Raw genomic sequence first — 20,029 nt, forward strand, 5'->3', positions numbered from 1 at the left:
AGTGAAGCCACTCATTTATACTCAGTCAGTCAGTTATTATTCTACACAGGCAGATTTTTTTACTTGACTGTTTCAAACTGAGTTCTTTTTGTGCTGGACACCGTGTTCTCCACATCACCATCTGTGGGGCTTTACCCCGCTGATCACATCGCTCGCGCTTTTGGAGTCATTATCTCCAAACTCCAGTTTGACTGTGCTGATGTAATTGTTCTTTTACGAGAAGATCCATTAGGCTTTTGCACGATATTCTAATTTCTGGAGTATCACCTCTAAATGGTCTGATCTTTCAACAGTGACAGAGCGAAAGAAGTGAGCTGTGCTGAGACACACACACACACACACACACACACACACACACACACACACACACACACACACACACACACACGCTCTATACTACTATAGTTATAGAATCAACAAGTCAGTCAAATCACATTACTTTTTATGCAACATAATTGCAATAAAAGATAAAACACATCAGGCTCCTGATGCGAGGCCTTGAACAGTACACAGTTCTTCTGTAGTGATAGAAATACTCCTATTCCAATATACTGTACGTCCACTGTCTGTTCCTGGCCTCAGCTTATCCACTGTCCCAAACATCAACAACAGAAAGCCACAGCTGCTCCTCGCTACAGAGGTGACATATATTCAAATGCGTAACCTTTCATGCACTTTCCAGCTGGGAGCACGAAAGAACCCTCTTGCGCCGCTACAGCACCGCTATTCGCCCACCTTCACTTAAAGCCAGCAGCTAAAAAGCTAAATGTGCTCTTCACTGGGATGAAATGACCCATGAAACACGGCCTTGTTCATTAATCTCAGTACGTTTAAAGCTGCATGTTGTACCACAGTTTGTTCCATGTACATGGGAGAGCTGTTTAGGGGCTGGATCGCTCTCGTCAAGTCTTATCCCACAGAAACACATCAGTTATTTTTGCCCACCAGTTCTGTGTAGGCAGCCATCATGTCCCCCCATGTTGCTGGGACTAGAGTGACAAAGCTTTCCTCGCTGGCATCTCACTTTGACGTGCCAAACAAACCTGCCGAGTCGAAGAACATGTTTTTTTTCTTTTCGGTGTGTGTGTGTTTGCACTATTGCTCCTGAGCTGAAAATAAACTATCACACAACGATGTTCACTCATTTTAATGTTCGCAAAGAGAAAGGTGGAGGGAAGGGAAGAAAAAACATGACAAGACATTTCTATTGTTTGTTTTAATATGTTGTGTCTCTACTGCTTCACCCTGACCTTTTCAGCACGGAACAATGGGGCGGGTGGTGGGGGGGGGGTCATGTAAATGTGTTTCTTGTTGTTGTGTGATGCAGCAGAGGAAGGTCGTGGATGCGAGCATCACAGGGGCGATGGGGGTCAGCCAATCATGCAGTGACGCTAATGGAGAGGTTTGTTTTCCCTTCGCTCTACACTCACGCATGCGGAAATAGCACACACACACACACACACACACACACACACACACACACACACACACACACACACACACACACACACACACACACACACACACACACACACTGGCCAGCATCATATGGACCCATTTGCTTATTAAAAAACACACCACAGCATTTGGATTTCGACACATCTGCTTGTGACCTCTGTATGTGAAAGAGCAGCTCATAGTGATTTGGAAAGAACAACTGTAGTAAATATGTATTTATTATTGAAACAATCTGTGCTTCTGCTTCTAACCTCTTGCTATTCCAAATACTAAATGCTATTTAGAAGCATGAACAACAGCTTATGCAAACTAAACAAAAAGTAACATCAGTCTTGATCATTGCTTCATGACAAACACGTACAATAGAACAGAAATGATTGGAATTCCAGCAATGACACTTATGCTAAGAATGTCAAGGCGATAGGCAGTGATGCTGTTAAGTGTTTCCATGACAGTGTGTTGCATCTTGCATCTACAGTAGTTGCTTGTAGGTGATTTTAGCCAACAAGTACCAGCGACTGTTTCAAAGTCAGAGTAGCGCCGAAATATCGACTATTTGATAAAATGACTATTAATGCAAATGAATCTTACAGAGTCGTTAGCTTAATCTATTATTCTTTGCAGGCTCTATAATAACAGCGAGCTTCAAACCCAACTCAATGAACAAAGTGGACTATTAGCAAACTGAATGACGGCTAAATTGTCTGGCTGGATGAAGAAGCTTGTGGCCTTTCCCATCTCACCAGCTACTTGCCTTTCTGTCCGTGCGTCTGTAATTACAGCGATGCCACGTCTCCTGGTGGATCAACTCCCATGAGGACCCTCATTTACATTTCCTTGTCACGTCAGACCCGTGGGTGATTGCATCTGGCGCTGTGGCTCTGCGGTTCTGTGGCACACTTCCTGTCAGGATCAGTCAGTGTGATGCCTGGCCTCCTCAACACAGACGGCTGAGTGTATTCAATGTATGTTTGACACGGAAAAAGAAAAGATGTTGCATTGTAAATCATGCAGGCTGGGAAATACATGTATAAAGCTCACATTCTGGGAACTTAATGGAACAAGCTGCTTTAACGTTTTCCATCATTTAAAGTCTGAATTATTAGGATTAAGTTATATATTAACATATATATTTATAGTTTATTACATGTTAAATTGCTTTTGTCACTATTTATTATTAAAAAATGTAGTGTAAATTACTTACTTCCATGTGTGTGTCAAGCTGATTAATTCAAGTCGTAAAATGTACATAAATCACACATAACCTCTTCCGGTCCAGAGTCCAGAGAATCATTAATAGCTGCTTCGGTTAAAGCTGCACTAATGGAAAAGTGGGCTGCAGATTGATCTTCCACGATACTTCACGGCCTGACGCAGGATGGGTGACGTCCGCTTGGAAAGCTGACCATCGACGTTCTGCTCCCTGCGTAACCTGCTGCCCATGCTGTCAGTTACATAAGTGGGGCCGGAGGCCTTTGGGAGGCGGGACCCAGCCTGAACAGACGTTACAGTTCACGAGGGGGAAAGACGGGCAGAGTTAAGGTCATCTAGTACTTTACTGTACTTCCAGGTTTGACCTTTCAGGAATGGTTTTAATAACTTAAATACGTAAATACATAGTTTGTAGGTGAAAACATAGCTCAGGCTGGTAGAAGAAATAAAAGGATTGATTGAAAAGATGCTTTTGCTCTAACTCTGGAACCCACAACCCTCTCTTTAACCAGAACAGATTCGTTCCAGCGAATATGCTTCTAGTCATATTTAGTGTACGGGTGCGTAGTGTGAGGATACCACATGGCTTTATTCTGCAGGCCACACACTTCCCAGACAAGACACATCCACTATGAAATAACATCAATTGATTCGACCCACCGATACGCAGTTTATTTTGAAAAGACACCCACTACGAGAGCTCACTCGGTGGGCTGTGATTTTATAGCTATTTCACGTTAAACAGAAGAGGAAACAGGGAACAAATACTTATGGGTTATTTGGGGTTTGTTCAAGGCATCAGAGGATAAACAAGGTGGCGTTTAACTCATCCCTGTGTGTCTTTATCGCAACCTCTACTCAATACAAATTTTAAAATGTCACCGCCTCATGAATGGTGCGTTGAAGTGCAATATGACGAAGACAGCATTTGTCATGACAGGAGGTGCTGGAAAAAATAAAAAGGATTCTTTTCCTTCCATTCTCTGGTCCGACTCGTTCCAAAACATCTCATCACCGTGGTTACTGTGGAGGTTAGTCGTCTGATGCATCACTCTAGTTCTTTCCTTCCCTTACTGTACACACATGTGATGTGTTAGAGCTCATGTTACAAAACCATTTAAAACACCATCTACTGTATAACAAATGACAATGGGATGTTCCAATTACCAAGAGCTGTCAATCATACTGACAGTGATGTGATGTGGCCTAAAGCAACATCAGACACACATTGGAGATCAGCCGCTACTGTAAATATTAGTAACATTCTTAATCACAGATTTAAGCTTCTCAGAAACCACAAACCAGTCATAAACATGCAGGTTCAGTAGAAATCTGAAGCTTTAAGGGGCCCAGCAGCATGAGGTGGGCGGTGTGGCCCTATTTTCTCTCAACATTATTATGATACATTACAGCTGTCAAAGTCTGGCCTGACCTGGTCCCTTTTATTCCCCTGCAGCACCTCATAAAAGACATTTAGTCCAGACACCTTAAAGATAAAATAAAATCTGTAATATTTTCCCACATGATCGAAGAATTTTAAAAACTAGTCTGTGCTTATTTCTTATCTGAGCTTAAACAACAAAAATCTAACTAATTGAATGAGATATCCAGTGTCTAATTAACGGTACCATGGAACTGGGACACAGTATTCTCCTTTTCTTTCCTTCTCTACTCCTTTCAGTTGAAGCGGCGGTGACTCTGCAGGGAGCAGGACACTAGCTGTACAGAAGCTGTACTTGGAGCCCGAGAGATTCCTCACTTCAAAGCCTCGTCTGCTTGTTCGGTGCGCCGGCACCAGTGTATAGCAAAGAGAGACGCTGTGTGTTTGTAGTGGTTCTGTGTGATAAAATATCCAAACCACAGCCTCACTGCAGCAGGAGACAACTAGTCCTACAACACAGAGTTGATTCTTTTTAACCTATTAGGGTATTATTGACTATATGTTACTTATTTGTCCTGTGATTCAGATCCACTGTTTTTATCATTTGTCCATTTAATGCTACAGTATTTATATATCTCCCCCACTGGTTTAAGCTGGTGTCAAAGGATCAGACCTACAATTTTCACTTTTATTGGAGAGACGGGAGAAAATCTTTTCCTTGAATAAGTATTAAACTCCAATATGATTTCCTTTATGAAGAAAAGGCCCCAGTTGATTTATATGCAGCCACATCCAATGAATCAGCTCAGAATATAAATGACAGCTAAATCCATGTAAAGGTATTATCCTAAGCCTGTTCAATGCCCCTTGAGATGACACGAGAACAGCCCGAAGGAGCCAACTCAACACTATTACAGCTGTGGCAAACGCAAGACCGAGGTTTCCCTCACTGTCTGAGATTGTCCCGTGACGTTGACCATCTAGCTGCTGACGGCTGATGGGGCAGAGCGGGCGAGGACCCAGAGTTGCCTCATTGAAACCGGCCGCCCAGTGCTGCTAATGAAGAGGAGATTAAAGAGAGCCAAGAGGCTGGACTGAAAATGAACAAGAGGCAAAAAAGAAAGGCTAAAAGACGCGAGCAGGAGAACTACACTTATTAAGTTGTGTTAATACACAAATTGTTGATGAGCAGTTTGTTTGTTGTTCTGATTATCTGGTATAATTAGTGCAATTAAAAAGATTATGTTTATGAAATTAAAGAGATTAGGGGGAACATTAGGCAGCTCCAGTTCCAACATGAAAAAAGCAAAAAAATAAAATGCCAATTTAGAAACACTTTATACTGACTTGGAGTTTGAACTGATCATATGCTTCATTTAGAGTCTATATTTCAAGGTTTACAGTAGAAATAAAAACCTCCAAATACACGTTATGCAACTGTTCCTCTGGCCCCAAGACTGAAAAGACTTGTTGGAGCCCTCACCAACTGTCAGCATTCTAATGTAATTTATGAGCCAAGTCATAATAAAACAATGATACCCCTGTACAAAGGAATATCCCAGCTACACATTACAGTATAATTTAGTGGTTTCACTCCACCCTCTGCGACACAGTTGGAACAACAGCAACCTACTGTACAGCAGTAATCTGCCACAAACTGTTTCACTTTGTAAAACAACTGAACATAAAAAGCTGTGAACTGTTAAAAATGGTATTATCTTAAGGAGGATGTACTTCTCTCTATAGCTTAAGGCCATAAACGCCCAACTTTACAAGTCCTCACGCTAAAACATGGAAATGGTTTGACCTCTTTCAAAGCGGCCCTCAGTTCACAGTCAGGAGCAACCAGTGCCGTGTTGATACATGTTGTGTTCGCTAGCATGGTGTGTATTTCCAACAACATCATTACTGACGTTGCATTTAAAGCTCATTAGCCAAAGACGCGGGTGTGACCTAAGGAAATGTATGAGCGCGGTAGATGAGCTCGCCCCCGGTTAAGTTGGTTTAATTACGTTTGGCCTCGTTGGAGGGTCTAAACGAATAATTGATTTTTTACACAAATTCCTCTTTGGCTATTGATCACAATGCCACGAGGTATTTCTACTGTCCCAGGGCTCAGGAGAGTCCAGTGGGTATCATAGCTTGTAATAGCTTGGAAATAAACTGCTGCTAAGTCTAGTGCAAGACCCTTTGCACGGTAACAAGAGAAGGGTGCTAAGTGTTTCTTCCTGTTTGTCAGTGTGTGCTTGTGCCCTGTTAATAGATGGAATAGAGCGCCCCTGAGCACTTGGTACTGTATAAATCCCACAGTTTTAGAAACGTGTCCATTGGGTTCTCTGGCCCCTTATTATTTACAGGGCTTGGGCTACACCGTGACACTAATCAGAACAGATTAGCAGACTGCCACCCAGACTGGATGGGGCAACCATACGGCACATGTGGCCAAAAGCTGTGAATAGAAACCCATACATGCATGATGAGCATATACGATTTGAGTGTGTTTGAAGAAAATCATTTATGACATTACAGCTACACTAGCTAGGTTCAACAGATTGGTACAATTTCCAATAGAAGCAGAATTGGGCAGATCTGTTTATATAATTAACAACTTCACAACAAAACCAATTTTTACCAGTTAGAAAATATTCATCATTTTAAATTTTGTATGGTATTTTTTTGTCTCTAAGTCACTCTGGAAAAATTGCTACATCAATTAAAATAAGATTAAGCCATGCAAATAAAAATGATCGATAATCCAGACGAGGGGAAGGTGGTAATTAGGTTTATATACACTCAGTAGGTTTAGATGCCACTCAAACAGTAAGTGAAGTACTGTAGATACTGTTTCCTCATTCTTCCTATTTTCCACATGAGAACTGCAGGAAATCAATATTTCAGAAAGCTCAAACATTTTACCTGGAGCTCAGAAGTAGCATTATTTACAGAGGCCAAATCCCTGCCTGTCTCCTCCTACTTGGCTGTTGTAGAGTTCACGGTGACTCATTAAAATGCCAAGCTGACGCAGGCGGGCAGGTGTGCGAGAGGTGAAAGTGCTACTTTGCTTGTGCAAAGCCATTTTTCTGGCACCATGAGTCACCAGGTGCCAGAAAGGCAACGTTTCACATAGCACATTCGCTGCTTAACCATCGGATAACACCACACCAACTCAGACACAGAGTGTGTCTGTGTTGGTGTGTTGTGTTACAGGATCATTACAAGGACCATTCCTTACACTCTTACAAGGTCACTTGTCATCAACAGCAATTTCAACATATAAATAAATGTTTGTTTTTATCTCATGGACCTTTCTACTGTAGCTCCTCACTGTTTACTATTTAGACCTCATTCTGAGCAAAAGCCCAATAACTACTACTGTAGCTCAGCATCTCCAGGTTCCAGGTGTGCACTCACAATGCTGTTACATCAGGTCCGAGCTGCGACTCCTGGCTAATTATCTCCTATCAATCTTGGCAATCACTCCTCAGAGCTTTCTGCCTCAAACAGCCAGGATAACAACCTTTAAGTGCCAAAGCCCACACAGACACAAACGCAGTCACGGCACATATCTTAAACCTGTCCGTGCCTCTACTGTGCTGTCCTAACAGTTGCAGGCATAAATTAACTTTCAGTCGTTCAAGATGAATGGCTGCTTTTTTCCCCAGATGGGGTGTGGGATCCATGGCAACAGCTCTGCCACCTCTTAAAATGCTGTTGTGTTTTCAGGTATGATTTAACAATCTTGGCACAGCCCTCATGTCATTACACTTTAATTAGGCTTTATGAAAATAAAAAAGTGCACAATGTACCTATGCTGCTTAAAAAGGGCTTATTGCCTCCAATGCTTAAACTTCAACTGAGGTATAAATATAATGTATATATATGTGTATCCTTAACCAATCTGCATCACAGGACACAGTGATACATGTATACAGTCAATCACTAGTGTCCAATTACACGGCAGTACTTCATACTGCATTTAAGACTCACTAAGGCAAATGAATCCCACCAAAAGCTGCTGCTTTCAGCGTTATGGGAAAATATTATTTCAAAAAAGTTTCTCTGAACGCTATAGAAGAAAATCAATACAGCTGCCATGTCTGTGCTCTGACTGCAGAGCTGGAGCCAGAGGGTGATTAGCGGAGCTTAGCTTAAAGATGAAGCAGCTCGTTCGGCTCGCTGAGAAATACTGTTCAGAGTTTGTTAATCTGTACATAAACACACGCACAGTATTGCAGTATAATGAGTTTGTGGAGTTTGCCACCTTCATACTGTTTGAGTCGCTGCTCAGCTTGACAAGAGGTGACTTGGGTTCTTTCTAGTAAACTTGCTGTCATCACAGTTCTCACTCAAGAAGGCAACTCACAGCAATGTGTTGAATGAAATGTTTGAAAGGAATATTTATTGATTGTTTGCGGTTTTACTTCTTGATAAATAAACTTTTCAATTCATTGTTCTTTATCATTTTTACATTACTCCAGTATAAGACATATGAACAGGCTGATCTGTTGGCAGTGCTGTGAGGATCTGCCTTTGATAGTCAGTTGGTCAGGAAAGACTGACCAACTGACCCCCCCCTCCAACAGGGAGCTCCAAGGGGAAGCTTATTCTCCCCAAACTGGCCAGAGATCAAAATCTAAAAATTCAAGGTAATCGTGTTCTTTTAAAATTGGCTGCGAGCTGACTGACAAGCCTTCATGGGCCCAGAGGGGATTGACGGATGTGAGGCGTAGAAGAGAGAAAAGCGCAGGACGAAGACAGATCGATAGTTAGATGACCCCGAGGAACCCAGTGAGTGGTGACCCCTGAGCATCAGCCGAAAAGGGAAACCAAGTCTAAGAGTGTGGAGGGAAGTTAAACACTGAATAGAGCTACCAGTGACTTTAAGTTAAGACACTGCTCTGGTGAGTAGTTCAGGTACATTTTTCAGTTCATCATTTCATTTCATCACTATTTTTATTATCGTTTTCATCATGTACTTTTATGACTACTGTTTAAAAAAGTACTGTAAATGTAAACAAAGCATGCAGTTCTACAGTACAGTAGCATTTGATTTTGGGACACCAGCTGTCTGCTCTTTAACAGATCATAGAAATTATTTTGGGAGCATTTAAATCCAGAATTAAATCCACTTTTTACTGTAAAAAAATATAATCCCTACACAGAAAATATTCCAGCTAATGTTAGTTTTCTAACATGATATATAACATGTGTTTCCTTTGAGAAGAATCAGTGCTAGATGTGGTTCCTACGACAAAAAAATCCATTGATACCACAAATCTCCTTCTTTGATTTAATTTATTGGTCAAGAAGGCAAGTTGTAGTAATTCTATGAGATTCTCTTTGTTTCTCCTTCCACGCACGTTCAGAGGGTCTCCCATGAGGAGGATAGCAGACATAACACGTAATCAAAATGTCACATCTGCTGTGTCTCTTGGAGGCACAGATGCTGAGCCTGCACAGACACAGCAATATAAGCACTATCATGTCCATCATTACGCAGGGTCAACAACAAACCTACATGCACTATTAAGTTCATACCTTACTACAAAACCACACAATTGCTAAATGCTTCCTTGATCCCACTGGACATGCACTGGAAAGAGCACAATAAGAGACACAATATCAAGAAACCTGAGTTGTGTAAAGGAGGCTTAAGGTTTGGTGCATTGATCTGATGCTCTTATCTATCATGACTTTAACTCAGATCAAAGCGATCGACACAATTGCACTTTTTTGTGTTTCCAAGCTGTGGGTTTGGAAATACTGTACTGCATTGCTGTCGGTTAAGTTGACAGCAAATATATCTCTCATTACGCAGCATTTGCTCCAATTAGCATTATTAAGGTAAGTAAATATGTTTACAGCTTGGCCTGGATAGTCTTTTCTGGTGTGTGTGTTTATGTGACATTACTTCCTGGTTCCTGTCTGATCTATTAATCATGTCAATCACATGCACCTGCAGCCATATCTAATATTTAAGGATTACTTTAAGGTTCCCAAAAGTGAGGGAAAAACAATGTTTTCCCTTAACATCAGTCTCAATCAGAATCTAACAACACTGATTTATAGAGTTGATCTTTTTCCTAATAAATGAAACCACAACACCATTAGAGGAATTATTAGCTCCATTACTAGAACTAAAGAAAGCACATCCAAGTGCAAATGCCATCAAAGGAATGGTGACTTGCTCTGTTTTTCAGTCCATTAGTTTAATACATGGTGGTTTGATTTTATGTATTGTTTACACTGGTAACCAGGGAGATAAAAATGATGATATGGGAAATAATTATCTTATTACTCTCGTTTCTCTGTGCCCACATTACAGTATCATCAAATAAGTTGTGTTGAAATTATAATCACTCCCCTTGTTTGTGGCTTCAGAGACAAAGAGGCTAAATAATCAAGAAACCACACTGTGAACATTCTGTTACCCAGTGGGGAAATAACTATCAGCCACTGGGCTGTGGTTCAGTTCAGTTCCTCTTTTTCCCCCCATGTGTCAATGCTGGCTTGTTGTTGTTAAAGGTGAGAAAGAGAGAAACACCGCAGCACATACGTAACAAGTGAGAATTGGATCGAAGGCAACAAAGGGTCTTTTAAATAGAGGGTGTAATGTGATGGGAGGGTTGAGGAGTCGCCAACCCAGTGAATATTCAATAACCAGTAGAGTTCAGGCTTAAATGGCAGCAGCAAAGCCTCTGTCATCTCCCTTAGACGAGTGATGGCTGTGGGAGACAAGCAGAGGTGGGGATAGAGGCGGGAGGCGGTGTGGCACGTGGCCTGTTACCACGGCAACGAGTCCCATGTCGACTCACCCAACATAAATTAATTCCAGTCATAAAACTATTGTCTGTCTTTAGCTTCCCTCAGTTGCTCATCTTTGACTCCCCTGACCTCTCACCTGCATCCTGAGTCTATATGCTGCTGAATAAAAACAACATTTTCAGTTCTCCTCCTTACTTAACTGACAGTAGAATAACGCCTAGTCATAGCTGGCATTTATATTCATATTGCCAATCTAGAAACAAAGTGGAATCCTGTGCTGCTGGCAGAAACTCACGCTGGCGCCGTAGCAAACGTGACGGCACGATTTCCATTACATAAAGCATCTCGAGGCATCTGACAGGTTGGCGCTTACGATTTACAGCGGTAATAAATTTGACGCTGATGTTTAGAAGATGAAAGACCTCAGGGGGTGGTGGAGAGGCTAAGGGACAGAACAACAAGGACAGAAAATTCTCTCTGGAGAGCTTGTATCGCCACCGGTTTAGACAAGACTGGTTCACGTTAACATACGTGTGTAGAGCAACACGAAAACTGTTACAACATGAGATAATGTTATGCGCTAAAGGTCCCAGCCCATGCAAAATCCTCTTTTTGTTGGATTTCTATAACTCTCTGGTTCATGTGTGTTAGAAGTGCACTTGCTACTTATTTTGCATTTTGCTACTTTATCCAATCCCGTCTAAGAACAATTTGTGTAGTAGTTCAATTACTGCCTACGTCGACAGTAGGCCACTCGTAGAACCACCTCTGTTCCTGCCCACACAAACAAGGGATACCAAAACAGTATTTCCAACGCACACACCTGGCCAGAGTGGAGCTGCAGCATAGCGTCCTCTACGGTGTCAGACTCAGATAGATAGACAGATAGAATCATGAGGTCCATTTACGCCGCACGCTGGTGGTGTTTTGGCCGTTAACGGGCTTTTTAAGCCACTAGTTTTAGCTAGACATCGGCATGCTGGATGCTGTGACCTGTGACCCCTATGACGTCATGCGTGCTTCCACAAAGAGGTGTGGTGATCAACTTAGCGTGCGACAAACTCCTAAATCATCTTTTTCCAACAGGGGCCTGGAAATGCACACTTTGAGATGGGCAGTGTGGACGATCTAAAGGGCATAAGATTTTGGCATAAAAACCTACAGACATCTTGTTAAGAAATTAAAGTCCAATATTCTTTATCATGAAAAGCAATAAAAGAAGTCTCCTTTTACCATGTAACCATGTTTTGTTTACACACTAATACTTGTAACAACCTTAATATATTTTTATGATGATATAATTCACAGTATTCGAATTTAAGATTAGATAGAGATTGTGTGTTACTTAGATTCATGATGTTTTGTTGAGATTTATTAGTTGAATATTGTATTTAGTTTTTATAAATACAAATACTTTGTATGTACAGTTTATTTGAAAACTGGAGAAATATGGCTTTAAGATACTGTAACAAACCCATTTAATAGCTTTATCACATACTGTATCAGCTCTGTGGGGAACAAAGCATAAGTTGTGTCACGCTGTACTTTACATTAATGCAGTGGTTTTATATGGTGTCCAAATCAATTCTATATGTCAATAATGGCCTTTTCACTTTATTAGTTATGTCTAAGTAAAACATAGTTAGATCAAGTGAGAAAGTGGATCTACTGCATCAGCTTGTCAACAAGTCGCTTCACATTTCCAATTTTTAAGCATATATGTTTATTTGTCTTAATGTCTGTCCACTGGGAGCTAGTGAGAGAGGTGGAAATGAGAAGGAGAAGCGAGGCAGAGACAATGTCCCACAACCACAAACACTTAATAGATTCTCACGATTTGTTTTGCTGCATTGCAGCAGTGACTCCCTTATGGCTCCACTCACTAAGAAGGAGGGAGAGAAAGATCGCAGCTCACTTCTACTTCTTACATTAAACAGGCTATTCCCATAAATTGCTCTCTACGCTGGTTCTCATTCCAATATAATACAGATGTTGAGATGTTTGTGGGATGCTTATTTGTCTAATGTTTTCACTAGGTTGCCAAAATAATGCTCCCGTCTCAGTTCCGATATCCATCCATCTTTTTTTACCGTCCCATCTGTCCAAACCATAATTGTTTCATTTTTGCATTCCCCCGATGTAGCAGATTATTTCATCAGCAGCATGGATCCATGTTCTCCCTGGCATTTAATTTTTCTAACCACATCAAAGCAATTTATTAGCCTCTGTGCCAACCCAGAAATCAATTCCAAAAACATCAATATTGTTCTGTGAAAACTGTCTGTTATTTCATGATTAGATGGATTTTCCATTTCCCTCTTTTTCTGTGATGTATCAGCTGATCCCTGTAGGGATGTGTGGGATGGCTGACAGAGGAGGCATGATCCTGGGTCAGAGTATCAAAGGCAGTATAGTCATCACAAAAATAAATTAATAATAATAATTAATTAATAATTAAAACCTACATCCTATGTGTTGACCTAGCTTCGCCATGAATGTAGCAATGAATGTATTCATGTAGATTTCATCCACTACCAAATACAGAACATGTACAGTTAGCTCATTAGTGCAATTCTTATGTAACTTTGCTTTGAGTTTGCTGTATCTCAGCACAAATACAAACAAATAAAATTTGATTTTAATGCTAATAAGTCTAAAACTACTGCTAGAGTGTTCAGTGAGTCTCAGTGACAACAGCCTCAGACAATATCTTGTCCACATTTGGCAAATATAGGAAGCATCCTTCCAGATCCTTCCTTTCACACACTGTAACTTTGGGTGAATTATTGTGGCTTCATGCAACAAACTAAATATGAACTGACAATACGCAACTGTGACTTATTGGGCTTCATTTGTCTTCCGCTCAATTCTGTCATGTTATTTTGTCAAACGTCGATTATTTATTGATTTTTTTGCTGCGAAACAGCGGCGAGTGATAATTTTCTACCACTGAACACAACCTGAATCAAGAACAACATATTAATTTGCAACTCGTCAAAATCATGCCAATAATATAAAATGGTGCATTTTGTGACTTACTGTATGCAGCATTTGTTATTTACATAGTGACAGAATCTACTGTATTGTACATATTTGCCTTACTAACTTGCCACCGACTGTGTCATCTATTGTATTTGCTTATTGTCTTAGCAGTAAGGTGTCCTTCAGTATGGGCTCTCCCCCCTGAAACTGCTGCAGCCCCGTCTTAGAGATAGATGTGCTGAATCTGTGCAGTCACGACGCTGCAAAGTGCTGGTGTGTCATTAGGCTAAACAGACCTTCGGGATTTGAGTTGAATGGTATTGTATTGTTTTGTAGTGGAGAAATATTTCCCCTAAGGTTTGTGCAGTGGGTAAAGAGTTTGTCAGTCCTATAATATATAAGATAATAATCCAGTTATAAAGTGTCAAGTTTAAACGGTAAATGACCTAAAAGTTTTATATGAAATCGTTGCATTATATACCTAATATCTCCGTGTATCATGACATGAGAGGCAACAAGCAGCAGCAGCAGCAGAGGCGACTGCAGCAGACTCAGTGGTCATTTTGTCATAAATGCTCTGGAGCCCTGGAGATCAATGAAGTGAACGAGGTGAGTCTGTGTGGAATGGGAATTAGCCTGATAACACCCAAAGCCTGCCCTTCAACAGCTGAACTGCACGGAATCAGGTACGAGAGGGCAACAGCTCTGAACAAATAAAACATCACTGATTGGCAACAGCAACGCTCTGCTGCCTTAGCACCTTTGGCCAACACTGACAAAAGTAAAAGCCAGGGATGGTAATTATAAGCACTATAGTGGTCTTTAAAAATAAATAAAATACAATGATTGTTTTAATGCGGAAGATGTGTATATCATTGTAGTGTTCATTCAAAAGCAGTAATGCTTGTGGATAAGATTCTGTGTGCTGTGTCTCCATACAAAAATGAGTAGGGTGTGTATAGGTTATGTTTTATCGCAGTGTCAGGGGAGAACACCATAAACCTTTATTATAAGCAGGAAATAAACACGTCTTCTGTCTTTGCTTGCACCCATAAACCTCTTCTCTGCTGCATTTCCTCACTGCTAAACCAAGCCACAGACGGACAATATCGAGATGAACTGCAATTTCACTGGTCCAGAGAAATAACAGCCATAGAATATTTCATAATTGTCTGCTTAGGTAAAGCATCAATTTTCTGTTCAATCCTTCGCAGCTGTGCTGAATGTTGAAGCTCTATCAAGCTGTTTCGCCATATGAAGCTCATCTCTTCTAAAACATTATCATATGTCTGCGGTAGAAAGTCCACAGGAGATATTGTGAAACAGACTGACTCCCCGTGATGCACCCTAACAGTTTTACTTCTCCTAACTTGTCTTTTATCATCATTTAATATTAGCAGCTCATTAAAGCAGTTGCTGCAGCCATGTACAACGAGAGAACAGACTCCCCAGCTAGCCCTCTGCAGATTAATGCCCGCTCCCATCATGCCTGTGGGGTTAGCTGAGAGGCAGACCGTGATTAGTCAAAGGGCGCAGAAAATCTCTGACAGACGCTCATTTTCGCGTCAGCTCAGTGACTGCGTGTGCAGCATTAGGGCACACTTTAAATATCAGCCCAATGTGTACAGGTTATACAATCTGTATTGATTTTCTTTACAATTCCAATCACAGACAACAGTTGCTTTTTGAACCTATACAAATCACTCCAGGGTTTTTCTTACAGTTTTGCATACGTGTATGTACGCATAGTTACGTTAAATGCTGTACGTATGTACAGCATTTAACTTGAACCTGAACTCTGGAGATAGCTGGGATACAAAAGGTCAGTATTCACAGTGTGGGTGGATTCAAACGGTACAGCAGTATGTACTGTACATAATGAAGTACCATAATGGAATTACAAGAGATTTTAGCACTTGTTAATTCAGACCATTACTAAATAGCCCCACCTACGTACTTTCAGCTGAAAGGCCCTGGCCCTGATTCAGGCTCCACACAATCATCTGAACTCGGCCTCCCTAAATTAACCATCCGCCTCATCACTCTCCAGCCCATTTTACTGATGCTCACAGCCACACTTGATGTTATGGACCCTAATGATGATTTATCGTATGTCAGCGTCTGTCCTGGTCTGACCTACAAAGCCAAAACAATGTAACTATGGAAAATAAGTCATAATTTAACTCCATCCATCAAAGTCCCGCTCTGTCATATAGCATTTGAAGTAATAGCAGTCATAGTTGTACACAAGGGAATTTCAACATGCCTTTGACATTTAAAACACTCAAGCAGTTGATTAAAGATACAGTAGACAATCAGAAAGAATGAACCAATGTCCTGTTTCAAAATAAAGGTATCAGTTGTTGTCCACAGAGTGACATGCCTCAGTATGGAGGAGTATTAATGCTGATTGAAGATGCCATATAGTACAGAGAAGTATGAACTGAACAAAAGGTTCAGAGAAGCTAACATGACTTGCCTCACAAAAACAGCATTCATGGAGGCGTGGTGTCCTACATCAAATCCGAGGATACAGTAGCTGTTCTGCTCAGCGTATGTCCCACCTCTCCCAGCAGGGACATGTTAGTCGATCCAGGCTCTGTCATGAGTCAGCGCGGACGCTGGCTGTTACTCAACCCAGCGTTCAGTCAGGTCCCCTGTCCAGTCAATGCCAATTTAATTACAGCTTTTCAGGAGCAGGCAAGACAATAAGGCAAAGTTGTGTCATCAAACTCGACCGTGAAATCCTCTTTTTGTGCTTCCTCTCAGATTGTTACCCCTCATTCGGCTCTGTACCAAAGTAGAGATTACAGTGCCGGTGAGTGAAGCGGCAGTGGAATACTGTTTGTAAATGGACTTTTGTGGTTTGGGCAAGAAAAGTCATGTTTGATTCGACAAATTTACATTCAAATTTAGATGAACCCTCTGATGAACACTTTTTTTTCAGTAAATGAGATTTCAGTAGTTTTTCATTAAATACAAAAATATGAGCATATCATGATAAAAGTATCCTTTAAATGCCTTTTGTAACATCACCATTTTTGTTCTGGTCACCCTGGTAGTGTTAGAGTCCTACAGTTAGATCAGCATCGTGTGCAGAGATGATGGATGTTCCAGTGTATTTTTAGAGTTTTAGTCGATCATCCAATTCTGACACTGTGGCCCAGTGATTGCTATTGATTGGAAACGGCAAAAAAATAGTCCTTATTCCGAGTGTGGGAGCTGAGGATGGATGCAGTGCTGTAATGTGTGTGTAATGCAAAGCCTGTGCATAAGCCTTGTTTGCTTTTGGTAAGACGCTGTAGTCTGCTGCATATCATAGGTTCTCCTTTGATAACAACACAAAGATGCATCTGCTATGCTGCTGAAACGCCATCAACAATGCTGACAGCCTTTAGAAATAAACACACGCTTTAAAGTGCCAGTGTGTTCTTGATATGACAGTGGGGAAAACAGATGAAGCTCTGCTTTCTACTAAAGCTTTTATTTTTGCAACACATAACAAATAACGGCTTGGTTCATGGTTCATGCTTTTTAATCTCAATGTTGCTCACAGAAATTTAAAGTAATATAATAATAGATCTTGCTAGCTGCTGAAATATTGAAGACATATCAGCTCATGCCCATTAATTATCCTTGAACATTCCAGTAATAAGCTTCTAAGTATAGCCCTCAGTGATTTTTTCCTACACAGAGGGTTCATGGAGCATAAAGGGGGAGGAAGTGTGTGTATTTTGCAACTTTAAGGACTCCCTGCCAATATAATAACATTATTTGACCATTTTCCATTTGCTAATGAACAAAAAAAGTTTGCATGCACCTAATCCCTTTAATTTTGGTGGTAGGGAGGAAATTAAAAAAACACAGGAATGTAATTCACTGTCAGGTTTAATTTGTTGTATCGTTCCCTGGGTCGTGCTGTGAGCTTATAATTTGTATTAAGTGAATTGTACAGTGATGCTTCTGCAAGAAGAAGGGGGTTGTTTTGTAAGAACAAAGAAAATTTCTGGCTACACGAACAGAGAAAACTTCTGGCTACACAGGCGTCTTTGAAGCTTCGTCACATTTTCTAAAGCTGCAATGTCTCTTTCATGTTGCTCAAAGAAGCAGCAGATACAGAGTCTGAAGAAACTAAATAGCCACTCTAATATAAAATTAAGAGAAAATTGATGCTGTACTGCACAATCAGTAATTTTTGTTTGAGAAAATCCCAAATTGTTTACACATTTACTATAGATATTAATGTATAAAAACAATAACTGGGCCAAATGTCACCCGTGGTTTAAGAACTACAATGTACTTGTAGGGTATGTGCACGTAAGCAATAATAACATCATGCTACTGTATGCTGGACATTGAAAGTTCATCTGATGCCAGATTAGATAGGAAAGCTGAGAATAGGACTGGACCCATTCCTGCCCCAGGAATGGGTTTTGGGATATTTTATGATATCTATGATCTTTTATTTTTTTCAAACTGTAATTACTGTAGTTACTAATGTAAAATTCACTTCTTGTATCGCTCATCAAATCATGGAGAATTTAAAAAAAGTAAATGGTTAAACATAATCAATGCTTATTATGGTATGCAGACATATTTTTTTATCTGCCAGCTGCAGCAGTTGTAAAATATTCCAAATTCAGACCTGTCTGCTTTGACTGTACATTTATTAAGTGAGTAGGAAAAATACGTATTTGTACAGAATATAACTCTCAGTAATTATGTTGAGTTAATTAACTGTAATACTGACTGGAATTGTTTTTCCACCCTCATTTCAATGCTTATGGCAGTGCCTAATAATAATTAGCACAGAAGTAACACACTAACGCACAAGTGCAATGTTGCTAAAACTGGGGGGTGACTAATCAGTAGTATATAGAGAACATAGAAAGCCTTTCCACTAACTGGAAAATGGAATGCGATTGGTTTGAAATAAATTACTAAGGTTCATATAATATAAAAAAATCCACATTTCTACTTTATATTCACGTAAAAATTAATATCCAGACCCAGAGACTCAGTTAACAGTGACAAAAAATGAATTCTACACTTCCATACTTCCCAACCTGTACCTGATTTGAAAAGCAGATTCAATGTGAAGCCTCCGAATCCAATTATGTTTTGAAACCCATACCACGGCATTGTTTCTCTTTTGATTTGTTCTTGCCTCTCTGCCAGCTGAGGCACATTGCTTATCCAATAAAAGCGCCCCTAAAAACTATACTACTGTATATTTACTAAAAATTGTCCCACTATTCAGAAAAAAATCCTAACAATCCTAATAGAAAAAATCAATATCATGGTCAAACTGCTTTGGTAAAATGTGCTAAGGTTGCTTGTACAAACAAAATAGGAACAAATTGAGCTAATTTAAAAACCTTAATTTCACTATTTTAAAACTCAGGAAAACCTCCCCCATACCTTTTCAAAGATATGTTTTGTGTGAACATATTTAATGATAAAATCAGAACATAACAGTAATAGAACACACTTAGCTCAAGCACCATGACTGAATACACCCACATATAAAAGGAACAAGTAACATATTGGAGCAACACACCAACAGTAAAACACCGTAGAATCAGATATATGTAACTATTAATAAATAGTACACACATATTTTTTTTAACTTAATCAATCAATAAATAAATAGGGAGGTATCTTTAAAACTAACATATTAGATTTTTACAACATACATCAACAACGATATGTGAACAACAATAAGCATGTTAGAACAGGTTTGTGTGTTTCACCTTGTTCAGTTGTAGGGGTGGGGACGGTGCAGGTGTTTGGTCTTGGCTCTCTTTGAAAGGCCAACCCGGATGGGCCGTGAGCATGTTCTCAGCGGTTCCAGTCTCTTGGCCTGCTCTAGTGGACCTACGCACAACAACACAACATATGGATCGGTTCCGCAAGCCCGCCAACCCTGAAGCACGTAGCGTTTAAAGTGCCTCGGCTACATCAGTAACTTGGTGTATTCTGCATTTAACACTGGTTATGGATTTTTTCCAGGCTTGAAACCCTCAAGAGCATTCAGTTTTTTCTGAGACCAAATAAATAGTTGGCTTCTGCATTTCCTTTCTTATTTTTTTTACCACAGTACACTAGCCTTGCTTTTAGATTGCTGAGACAAGGTGAACACGCGTCTCCAGGTAAGGCAAGTTATTAGTCTGACTGAGCTTTTAAATATTCAGAATCCAGCCCACTGACTCACAGCAGGCACATTTAGCT

The 20,029-nt window shown here is 40.3% G+C and overlaps 1 protein-coding gene across 8 annotated transcripts in view; it reads right to left on the reverse strand.

The window, feature by feature from the left end:
• LOC114849161 (uncharacterized) overlaps nt 1–20,029 on the reverse strand; it is a 38,723-nt gene that overhangs the window by 13,179 nt on the left and 5,515 nt on the right. For 4 of the 8 annotated variants that reach the window (XR_005897311.2, XM_055506373.1, XM_055506372.1 and 1 more), the window contains exon 6: nt 19,552–19,675. Coding sequence is in view for 6 of the 8 variants with exons in the window: in XM_055506373.1 (XP_055362348.1) it covers nt 19,557–19,675 (119 nt within the window). In the remaining 2 variants the exon portion in view is untranslated. Of the gene's footprint in view, nt 1–1,594; nt 2,409–2,662; nt 2,953–19,303; nt 19,676–20,029 lie in introns of those variants that run through there. The other 4 variants (XM_029140282.2, XM_055506375.1, XM_029140286.3 and 1 more) reach the window with 2 other exon arrangements.

The sequence above is a fragment of the Betta splendens genome, chromosome 24 (genome assembly GCF_900634795.4).
Source record: "Betta splendens chromosome 24, fBetSpl5.4, whole genome shotgun sequence".
NCBI lineage: Eukaryota > Metazoa > Chordata > Actinopteri > Anabantiformes > Osphronemidae > Betta > Betta splendens.